A 12,052-nucleotide genomic window follows, 5' to 3' on the forward strand; every position below is an offset into this window, starting at 1 on the left:
TGGTAAGACTAAAAAGCATTGGGCTACCAGAGGGCCGGCTTCCAAACTCGAAGATAAACCATCAGCCTGATGGTGTGGGCCTCCACCTGGGGGACCCTAGGGTGGGAGGCCGACGACTTCTTCAGTTTGCACAGATCTGGCAGCAGTCTACCACAGATGCCTGGGTGCAAGAAGTGGTATCTCACGGTTATGCGTTTGCTTTCAAGAAACACCCTCCTCAAAGGTTTTTTTTCAGTGGAAACGAAGGCGAGGCCTTTGCAAGAGGCAGTTGAGAAGTTGCTTCAGTCAGTAGTGATAATTCCAGTTCCTGATGCACAACGAGGACAATGTTTTTATTCCAACCTGTTTCTAGTCCAGAAGCCAAATGGGTCGTTCTGGCCCATACTCAATCTCAAAGTGCTGAACAAGTACATTTGGGTGCCTCAGTTTCATATGGAGACTTTACGTTCCATTATGTTGGCCATGGATGTGGAGGATTTTATGGTATTCCTGGATATCCAGGATGCTTACCTTCATGTTCATATAGCACTGTCCCATCAGCGCTGTCTCAGGTTTGCTATCCTCCAGCAACATTTTCGGTTTCAGGCCCTACCGTTTGGACTGGCCACAGCTCCCAGAGTGTTCACCAAAATTATGGTGGTATTGGCATCTTATCTCCGTCAGCAGGGGATAAGGATTTTTCCATACCTTGATGATTTATTAATCCTGGCACAATCTCCGGAATTGCTTCAGTGTCATCTGCAGCAGACAATAGCTTGTTTGCAGAGACACGGTTGGCTCATAAATTGGCCAAAGTCGTCCCTGGTTCCGTCACAACGGATCACTCACTTGGGGGCTGTGTTGGATTCGAGTCTTCAGAGAGTAATTTTACCTCTGAACAAAATATCCCAAATTCAGTCAAAGATTCAGGAGCTGCTACACAGTCAAAGGGTATCCATTTATGCAGCAATGCGTGTAATAGGGTTGATGGTGTCGACATTCGACAAGGTGGAGTATGCCGAGTTCCACTGGAGGCCTCTGCGATGTCTGATCCTTTCCAAATGGAATGGTTTTCATCAGGCAATAAAAACGCAGACTATGTTCCTTCCTCTGGAAGTAAGGAGGTAATTAGCCCGGTGGCTGCAGACATCCCATCTGGACAAAGGGAGACCCTTTTGGATTTCAGATTGGGAAATTCTGACAACGAATGCCAGCCTTCAGGGCTGGGGAGCGGTGTGAGGAAGGAGTTGCTTCCAGGGGCAGTGAGCCAAGGAAGAAAGTTGCCTGCCAATAAATATATTGGAACTTCGGGCCAAACCACTTGGACATTGCAACGGCAGTAGCGTACCTCAACCATCAGGGAGGAACTCGCAGCCAAAATGCAATGAAGGCGGTAAGTCACACGTTAAAGTGGGCAGAACTTCATCATTCAGCCTTGTCCGCAGTGTTCATTCCGGGAGTCCTAAACTGGGAAGCGGATTTTCTCAGTCCACACGCCAGTCATAGAAAAGAATGGTGTTCAGTATGCCGGCAGTTGGGATCCCGGCGCTCAGTATACCGGTGTCGGAATTCCGACACCCGGCATACCGACAACTATTCTCCCTCTTGGGGGTCCATGACCTCCCTGGAGGGAGAATAAATAGCGTGACGAGCAAGGGGCCACAAGGGGCCCATTTGCGCACACCCCGCTGCCGGCATGCCAGTGGTCGGGATCCCGGCAACTGTATGCTGGGCGCAGGGATCCCGACTGCCGGCATAACATACTACACCCATGCAAACGAATTGGTTTTACACCTCCAGGTCTTCCAAATTCTGGCAGACAAGTGGGCAGTACCGGAGATGGATCTAATGGCATCCCGTCAGAACAACAAAGTTCCTGCATACGGGTCAAGAACAAAGGATCTTTGTGGATGCCCTGTCAGTGAGATGGGACTTTCGTGTGGCCTATGTGCTTCCACCAATTGCCCTGCGAAAGGCAAAACAAGGAAGGGGCGCCTTGATACTAACAGCTTCGGCTTGGCCCAGAAGACATTGGTACACAGATCTGCAGAGGTTGTCAATGGATGCTCCATTCCTACTCCTTCAACATCCAGATCTATTGTCTCCGGGTCCAAGCACCTGGATCAACTGTCTTTGACGACGTGGCTTTTGAGACTTCCATCCTGAAAGCAAGAGGATTCTCACAACAGGTCATTCAAACAATGCTCAGAGCAAGGAAACCTTCTGCTTGCATTTATCACAGAATATGGAAAGCCTATATTCAGTGGTGCAGTGACTGGAATTTTGATCCTAGGTCTTTCAGAGTCCTAGCATTCCTTAAGTTGGACAAAGGACTAAGGGTGGCTTTCTTGAGAGTGCAATTGTCAGCATTGACTGTATGGTTCCAAAAGAAAATTGCTAACCTACAGGATGTGTGCACTTTTTTCCAGGGAATGCTGCACATTCAACCTCCTTTTGTTCCTCCTTCAGTGCCTTGGGACTTACGTTTAGTCCTTAAGGCCCTTCAAGTTGCCCCATTTGAACCACTAAAATGAGTGGATTTTAAATGGTTAACAGCTAAAGTTCTCTTTCTACTGGCTATTGCTTCAGCTAGAAGAGTATCAGATTTAGGGGCATTGTTATGTCGACCCTCCTTTTCTGATTATTTTATCCAGATAGAGCGGTTCTCAGAACCAAATCTGGGTATTTTCCTAAGGTGGTTTCTAAATTCCACCTTAACGAAAGAATTGTAGTCCCGGTTTTCCAAGGGCCGGACCTTTCTGAGGGTGATGCATCGTTGGACGTAGTCCGTGCTTTAAGGATCAATGTGGATCGTACCAGTGCCATCAGAAAAACAGACACACTCTTCATTTTCTACGAATTTCACAAGAGAGGATGGCCTGCTGACAAGCAAACACTGGCGAGGTGGCTTTGAATGACGATTTCAGAAGCATATTCATTCTCAAGCTAATCTCCCTGTTCCAGGTAATGTCTCTGCTCACTGTACTCGTAAGGTAGGTCCGTCATGGGCATCACAACGTGGTGCCTTAGGAGAACAGATATGTAAGACAGCCACATGGTCTTCCATTAACACATTCATTAGACATTATGCCTTTGATACCTTTGCCACTCAGGACGCTTTTTCGGGCGAAGTATTCTCCTGTCCAATCAGGAGCGTCCCCACCATTAAATTGCCTTGGGACATTCCAATGTTATCCTGTGGATAACCTGTGGACCCTGCAGGAGAAATAATCGTTATGGTAGACTTACCGTTGAAAATTCTATTTCTCCTAAGTACACAGGGTTCTCACCCTGACGCATATGATTTGAGGATCCTTTCACTTACTAACCTCTTTCTTCTTGTACGGACGGGTGTACATGTGTGTTCTTCTCTCCTGATTAGGGCTCTCTATGATGCTCATGCCTTGAGCTTTGGAAAACAACTGAATTGCCTGAGCCAGGAAACGGGGATATAGGGACGGGCCCGTTGTATTCTGAGAAGCCGAAAGCTTTGATCGTTTGGTGCCAATCCGCTGTCGCTACCTCATATCCCAATGTTATCATGTGGATCCTGTGCACTTAGGAGAAATAGTTATCAACGGTAAGTTTACCATAACTGTTATTTTCGTAGCTTTTTGTTTTAAAAACTGTTTCTTTTTTTTTTTTTTCAACCCATGAAACCACATATAAGTAGTTTAATGCAGGTCACACCACACTGAGGTGTTTTCTGATATCCTTTTTATTGTACAGTAGGGGGATACAGTATCTTTTATAAATGGCAAGTGAGGTAATTCAGGTGTGGTTTACCTTCACTGATCATAATATATTCCATCATAGAACATTTTTAAAAATGAGATGTAACAGAGGTCGCAGGTCACTCCTCTCAATACACAAGAGATAGATTGTGTCTATGTTCCCTTCGTGATCAGGACCAGGAAGTGACAGCAAGAGAGAGCATAAGCGAACTTCTGCTCTTACAGCACTTCTCTAACGTCCTAGTGGATGCTGGGGACTCCGTAAGGACCATGGGGAATAGACGGGCTCCGCAGGAGACTGGGCACTCTAAAGAAAGATTTAGTACTACCTGGTGTGCACTGGCTCCTCCCTCTATGCCCCTCCTCCAGACCTCAGTTAGAATCTGTGCCCGGCCAGAGCTGGGTGCTTTTAGTGAGCTCTCCTGAGCTTGCTAATAAAGTATTTTAGTTAGGTTTTTTTATTTTCAGAGAGCTTCTGCTGGCAACAGACTCTCTGCTACGTGGGACTGAGGGGAGAGAAGCAAACCTACTAACTGCGGCTAGGTTGCGCTTCTTAGGCTACTGGACACCATTAGCTCCAGAGGGTTCGAACACAGGATCTTAACCTTTGTCGTCCGTTCCCGGAGCCGCGCCGCCGTCCCCCTCGCAGAGCCAGAAGTCAGAAGCCGGCAGAAGCAAGAAGACATCGAAATCGGCGGCAGAAGACTCCTGTCTTCACATGAGGTAGCGCACAGCACTGCAGCTGTGCGCCATTGCGCCCACACTACCCGCACACTCCGGTCACTGTAGGGTGCAGGGCGCAGGAGGGGGCGCCCTGGGCAGCAATTAGGATACCTCTTGGCAAAAAGACACATATATACAGCTGGGCACTGTATATATGTACGAGCCCCCGCCATTTTATTACACAGACCCGGGACAGAAGCCCGCCGCTGAGGGGGCGGGGCCTTCTTCCTCAGCACTAACCAGCGCCATTTTCTCTTCACAGCTCCGCTGAGAGGAAGCTCCCCAGGCTCTCCCCTGCAGTATCAAGGTAGAAAAAAGGTAAAAAGAGAGGGGGGGCACATAAATTTAGGCGCAAATTATCATAAACAGCAGCTACTGGGTAAATACTAAGTTACTGTGTAATCCCTGGGTTATATAGCGCTGGGGTGTGTGCTGGCATACTCTCTCTCTGTCTCCCCAAAAGGCCTTGTGGGGTCCTGTCCTCAATTAGAGCATTCCCTGTGTGTGTGTGCGGTGTGTCGGTACGTTTGTGTCGACATGTATGACGAGGACGGTTACGTGGAGGCAGAACAAGTGCAAGTGAATGTGGTGTCGCCGCCGACGGCGCTGACACCTGATTGGATGGATATGTGGAAGGTGTTAAATAATAACGTAAGCTCCTTGCATAAAAGGTTGGATAATCAGTCAGGGTCTCAACCCGTGTCTGATTCTACAGCTCAGAGGCCGTCAGGGTCTCAAAAGCGCCCACTATCCCAGTTGGTTGACACAGATGTCGACACGGATTCTGACTCCAGTGTCGATGACGATGATGCAAAGTTGCAGCCTAAAATGACTAAAGCCATCCGATACATGATTATAGCAATGATGGATGTATTGCACATATCGGAGGAAAACCCTGTCCCTGACAAGAGGGTTTATATGTTTGGGGAGAAAAAGCAAGAAGTGACTTTTCCCCCTTCACATGAATTAAATGAGTTATGTGAAAAAGCGTGGGATTCCCCTGATTGGAAAGTACTGATTTCCAAAAGATTACTTATGGCGTATCCTTTCCCGCCAACGGATAGGTTACGCTGGGAATCCTCCCCTAGGGTAGACAAAGCGTTGACGCGCTTATCTAAGAAGGTGGCCCTGCCGTCACAGGATACGGCCGCCCTAAAGGATCCTGCGGATAGGAAGCAGGAAGGTATCCTGAAGTCTGTTTATACACATTCTGGTACTCTTCTGAGGCCAGCAATTGCTGCGGCCTGGATGTGTAGTGCTGTAGCAGCATGGACAGATACTCTGTCTGAGGAGTTAGATACCCTGGACAGGGAGACTATTTTACTGACCCTAGGACATATCAAAGACGCTGTCCTATATATGCGGGATGCCCAGAGGGACATTTGCCTGCTGGGCTCTAGAATAAACGCAATGTCGATTTCTGCCAGAAGGGTCTTATGGACTTGGCAATGGACAGGTGATGCCGACTCTAAAAAACACATGGAGGTGTTGCCTTATAAGGGTGAGGAATTGTTTGGGGACGGTCTCTCGGGCCTAGTTTCCACGGCTACGGCTGGGAAGTCAAATTTCTTGCCATATATTCCCTCACAGCCAAAGAAAGCACCGTATTACCAAATGCAGTCCTTTCGTTCACAGAAAAGCAAGAAAGTCAGAGGTGCATCCTTTATTGCCAGAGGCAGGGGTAGAGGAAAAAAGCTGCACCATGCAGCTAGTTCCCAGGAACAAAAGTCCTCCCCGGCTTCCACTAAATCCACCGCATGACGCTAGGGCTCCAAAGGCGGAGCCAGGAGCGGTGGGGGCGCGTCTCCGAAATTTCAGCCACCAGTGGGTTCGCTCACGGGTGGATCCTTGGGCTATACAAGTTGTGTCTCATGGATACAAGCTGGAATTCGAGGTGACGCCCCCTCACCGTTACCTAAAATCGGCCTTGCCAGCTTCCCCCAGGGAAAGGGAGGTAGTGTTGGCAGCAATTCACAAGCTATATCTCCAGCAGGTGGTCGTGAAGGTTCCCCTCCTTCAACAGGGAGGGGGTTACTATTCCACCATGTTTGTGGTACCAAAACCGGACGGTTCGGTCAGACCCATTTTGAATTTAAAATCCCTGAATATTTATCTGAAGAAATTCAAGTTCAAGATGGAATCGCTCAGGGCGGTCATTGCAAGCCTGGAGGAAGGGGATTTTATGGTGTCTCTGGACATCAAGGATGCGTACTTGCATGTCCCCATTTATCCACCTCATCAGGAGTACCTCAGGTTTGTGGTACAGGACTGTCATTACCAATTCCAGACGTTGCCGTTTGGCCTGTCCACGGCACCGAGAATATTTACCAAGGTGATGGCGGAAATGATGGTGCTCCTTCGGAAGCAAGGGGTTACAATTATCCCATACTTGGACGATCTCCTCATAAAGGCGAGGTTCAGGGAGCGGTTGCTGATCAGCGTAGCACTCTCTCAGGAAGTGTTGCAACAGCACGGCTGGATTCTGAATATTCCAAAGTCGCAGCTGATTCCTACGACGCGTCTGCCCTTCCTGGGCATGATTCTGGACACAAACCAGAAAAAGGTGTTTCTCCCGGAGGAGAAGGCTCAGGAGCTCGTGACTCTGGTCAGAGGCCTCCTAAAACCAAAACAGGTATCGGTGCATCACTGCACGCAAGTCCTGGGAAAGATGGTGGCGTCATACGAAGCCATTCCCTTCGGCGGGTTCCATGCGAGGATCTTTCAGTGGGATCTGTTGGACAAGTGGTCCGGATCGCATCTTCAGATGCATCGGCTGATAACCCTGTCCCCCAGGGCCAGGGTGTCTCTTCTGTGGTGGCTGCAAAGTGCTCACCTCCTCGAGGGCCGCAGGTTCGGCATACAGGACTGGGTCCTGGTGACCACGGATGCAAGCCTCCGAGGATGGGGGGCAGTCACTCAAGGAAGAAACTTCCAGGGGCTGTGGTCAAGTCAGGAGACTTGTCTGCACATCAATATCCTGGAACTAAGGGCCATATACAACGCCCTAAGTCAAGCGGAGCCTCTGCTTCGAAACCAACCAGTGCTGATTCAGTCAGACAACATCACTGCAGTGGCCCATGTAAACCGCCAGGGCGGCACAAGAAGCAGGGTGGCAATGGCAGAAGCCACCAGGATTCTTCGTTGGGCGGAGAATCACGTACTAGCACTGTCAGCAGTGTTCATTCCGGGAGTGGACAACTGGGAAGCAGACTTCCTCAGCAGGCACGACCTCCACCCGGGAGAGTGGGGACTTCATCAAGAAGTCTTCACGCAGATTGCAAATCGATGGGAACTGCCACAGGTGGACATGATGGCGTCCCGTCTCAACAAAAAGCTAAAAAGGTATTGCGCCAGGTCAAGGGACCCTCAGGCGATAGCTGTGGACGCACTAGTAACACCGTGGGTGTTCCAGTCGGTCTATGTGTTTCCTCCTCTTCCTCTCATACCAAAGGTGCTGAGAATTGTAAGAAAAAGAGGAGTGAGAACCATACTCATTGTTCCGGATTGGCCAAGAAGGACTTGGTACCCGGAATTGCAAGAAATGCTCACAGAGGACCCATGGCCTCTGCCTCTCAGACAGGACCTGTTACAACAAGGGCCCTGTCTGTTCCAAGACTTACCGCGGCTGCGTTTAACGGCATGGCGGTTGAACGCCGGATCCTAGCGGAAAAAGGCATTCCGGATGAAGTTATTCCTATGCTGATAAAGGCTAGGAAGGACGTGACAGCAAAGCATTATCACCGTATATGGCGAAAATATGTTGCTTGGTGTGGGGCCTGGAAGGCCCCTACAGAGGAATTCCAGCTGGGTCGATTCCTGCACTTCCTACAGTCAGGAGTGACTATGGGCCTAAAATTAGGGTCCATAAAGGTCCAGATTTCGGCCCTATCCATTTTCTTCCAAAAAGAACTGGCTTCACTGCCTGAGGTTCAGACGTTTGTTAAGGGAGTGCTGCATATTCAGCCCCCTTTTGTGCCACCAGTGGCACCTTGGGATCTTAACGTAGTGTTGAGTTTCCTGAAATCCCACTGGTGTGAGCCACTTAAGACCGTGGAGCTAAAGTATCTCACGTGGAAAGTGGTCATGCTGTTGGCCTTAGCTTCGGCTAGGCGTGTGTCAGAATTGGCGGCTTTGTCATGTAAAAGCCCCTATCTGGTTTTCCATATGGATAGGTCAGAATTGCGGACTCGTCCGCAATTTCTGCCAAAGGTGGTGTCATCCTTTCATTTGAATCAACCTATTGTGGTGCCTGCGGCTACTTGTGACTTGGAGGATTCCAAGTTGCTTGACGTAGTCCGGGCTTTGAAGATCTATGTGACCAGAACGGCTGGAGTCAGGAAGACTGACTCGCTGTTTGTCCTGTATGCATCCAACAAGCTGGGTGCTCCTGCTTCAAAGCAAACTATTGCTCGCTGGATCTGTGGCACGATTCAGCAGGCTCATTCTGCGGCTGGATTGCCGCATCCTAAATCAGTGAAAGCCCATTCCACAAGAAAGGTGGGCTCTTCTTGGGCGGCTGCCCGAGGGGTCTCGGCATTACAGCTTTGCCGAGCTGCTACTTGGTCGGGTTCAAACACATTTGCAAAGTTCTACAAGTTTAATACTCTGGCTGAGGAGGACCTTGAGTTTGCCCATTCGGTGCTGCAGAGTCATCCGCACTCTCCCGCCCGTTTGGGAGCTTTGGTATAATCCTCATGGTCCTTACGGAGTCCCCAGCATCCACTAGGACGTTAGAGAAAATAAGATTTTACTCACCGGTAAATCTATTTCTCGTAGTCCGTAGTGGATGCTGGGCGCCCGTCCCAAGTGCGGACTTTCTGCAATATGTGTATATAGTTATTGCTTACTAAAGGGTTATGTTATGTGGCATCAGTTGAGTGATGCTTGTTTGTTGTTCATACTGTTACTGGGTAAGTTTATCACGAGTTATACGGTGTGATTGGTGTGGCTGGTATGAGTCTTACCCTGGATTCCAAAATCCTTTCCTTGTAATGTCAGCTCTTCCTGGCACAGTTTCCTTAACTGAGGTCTGGAGGAGGGGCATAGAGGGAGGAGCCAGTGCACACCAGGTAGTACTAAATCTTTCTTTAGAGTGCCCAGTCTCCTGCGGAGCCCGTCTATTCCCCATGGTCCTTACGGAGTCCCCAGCATCCACTACGGACTACGAGAAATAGATTTACCGGTGAGTAAAATCTTATTTTTAGTCCATTCTCAGTTTGTTTGAGGTTATTTTGTTTTCTATATGCACCGTTGTACCCTCACGGGCTCGCCACACTTCGGTCTCGGTGTCTCGCTCCGCTCGCCACTATTCCACATACAGTAATTGGTGAGATGGACCCAGGGGTTTATGGAAAAGGTCCTCTCCACGAAGGGTAACTAGACTCTACCATAAGAGATCATTTATGGGACTGAAAGGGAAAAATGGGACCTTGTTAAACTGTTGTGATTAATCCAGCCTGTTACAAAAATTGGAGGGAGCCAACATTTAATTAACAAAATGAAATAATTAATAAGTGCTCAATCATTCTGAAAAAGCAGTTTTTATTGTATGAGATAATTGTTGTATTCACCTAAAGAATAGTGTGCACAATTGATCTATATGTTAAATGTCTAGAACCGTGTGAGAAGAAAAAAATGGAAAATAAAACCAACATGTTCTTAATGTGCTAGGAGAAGGCAGGAGGTAAGACAACAGTAATATCTCTATGAGATGCCATTATTCTGTAGTCTCTCATGTAGGAGGGAAATGTCAGTGCTGTGAGAGTAATGGAGAAATATCTGCAAAATAATGTAGTGCACAGTCTTCTCTTGCAGTCTAGCGTCATTCTGCCAATTTGAGTGTATTGGGCCATCCTCAATGTGCAACGTATCCTGCAGTATATGATTAAATAGACCAGAACGTAGTTCTGTAATGCAGATATATCTCGGTAGTGCCCGTATCTTGTGGCATTTTGCCTCCATTCAGGATCAATCCATAGGAAGTGGTCCAATTATGAATTTTCTGGTTGCTCGATCATTTAAAAAACATAGCATTTTTTTTTTTGTCGCCAATCTCCTATATATATATATATATATATATATATATATATATATATATATATATATATATATATATATAAAAAAATCACAACAGCACTCAAAGCCTACGTATATAAAGCAAAAAAATGGTGGTGCAAGGCAGCAATAAATATAAAACACTCACTCAGGGCTGTGTTTGCTGTATTTGCTGCACTTCACCATGCCGTTTGGTTAAGGAATAAATCCTGCCTTTCTTTCATCTACACGTGACTGCTGGCTTGTCTACTTTTTCTGCATCGCTGGAGAAGTGAGTGTTTTATTTATATATATATATATATATATATATATATGTATATATATATATATAAAAAACAAATCCTACAAATTCAACACTCACCTAATATTAACACTTCAAACTGCAATTCATCTGAATTCAGGGAATGTTAGTTCCAAAATATTGCAATAGTTTGTTAAGCTGACCAGCCCCTTCACGGCCTTCCCATTTGGTCAGTCCCTACACTGACTTACACAAATCTGAGCAATGCTCACAAGCATCTTTTGGATTTTAAATGCACAGCATGCTTATATCATGTGTTTAGGCCCTGTCCCACTCTTTTAAAGAGACAGGAACCACACCCAAGCATATCAGTAAAAATATATATATAATTTTTTTTTTTTAACTTCCTTTTCAAAATGGTGGCCATCTTTAAATCATGCTAGACACCGATTTCCGAGTTTTTAGGCACTTACGCAAATGCAAATATCTCAGGGCTGGGATGTGATAGAGCATTAGGGCAGAAAACATTGTTTTCAGCAAAGTTTGGGCTACATTTTTGGTTTGATGCATAGATTACCTTATTTCACTTTAATGGTGAAAAAGACAGCGTAACGAGAACAAAATATTTGCAAAAATATAACTTTACGGTGCCATTATTCTAGCTTGGAACGAAATATCAGGTGCCAGTTTTTTGTTTTATGCATATTTCTTTATCATCCACTAGGGGTCACTGGAGTACTCTTGGGATATGGACGGGCTTCCGTAGGAACAGCACTGAATATTTAAATTTAGAACACTCCACCCCTCCATATCCCCGAGTACCTCTCAGTGTTTTTTCTGTGCTCGAAGTAGTAACAGCTATGTGGCTGAGTCCACAATTACTTTGAATTTTTTCTTTGAATTTTTATTTTTATATTTTATACATCCCTTTCCCCCTTCCAAAAGGCAGGGTCAGGGATAGTGCAGCTGCTGATAGCAGCAGGGGCGTGTCGGGCCTCTCTGAAAGAGCTCCCTCAAAGCCACACACACTTCCTGCAGGCTGGCCGGCGCTTACTAAGAAGCCCCGTCGGAGCCTCTTTACAGACAACTATTGCAGGTATGTGAGGGGGGAGAACGGGGCGGTCAGCTTCCGCTGCCGTCCCGACGTGTGGGGAAGACGCTGGTGTCTTTCGGCTGTCTGCCGCCCGCCGCAGTTGCTCCGGCCGCCGGGTAACATAGCGCCCGCTGTCCTACACTGCTCCCGCGTCTCTGAAGTCGGGTCCGGCCGCCGCTTCTCCCGCTGCTCCGGCGCTTCTTACAGGGTACCCGTGTCTCTCAACGG

The 12,052-nt window shown here is 47.5% G+C and overlaps 1 protein-coding gene across 11 annotated transcripts in view; it reads left to right on the top strand.

Annotated features, from left to right (window-relative positions):
• ANAPC10 (anaphase promoting complex subunit 10) overlaps positions 1-12,052 on the top strand; it is a 305,129-nt gene that overhangs the window by 96,203 nt on the left and 196,874 nt on the right. For 3 of the 11 annotated variants that reach the window (XR_010177486.1, XR_010177485.1, XM_063920610.1), the window contains exon 5: positions 10,051-10,119. The exons of the other annotated variants lie outside the window; for them this stretch is intronic. Coding sequence is in view for 1 of the 3 variants with exons in the window: in XM_063920610.1 (XP_063776680.1) it covers positions 10,051-10,098 (48 nt within the window). In the remaining 2 variants the exon portion in view is untranslated. The remainder of the gene's footprint in view (positions 1-10,050; positions 10,120-12,052) is intronic. 11 annotated transcript variants of the gene reach the window in all.

This window comes from Pseudophryne corroboree, chromosome 1, assembly GCF_028390025.1.
Source record: "Pseudophryne corroboree isolate aPseCor3 chromosome 1, aPseCor3.hap2, whole genome shotgun sequence".
Classification (NCBI taxonomy): Eukaryota; Metazoa; Chordata; class Amphibia; order Anura; family Myobatrachidae; genus Pseudophryne; species Pseudophryne corroboree.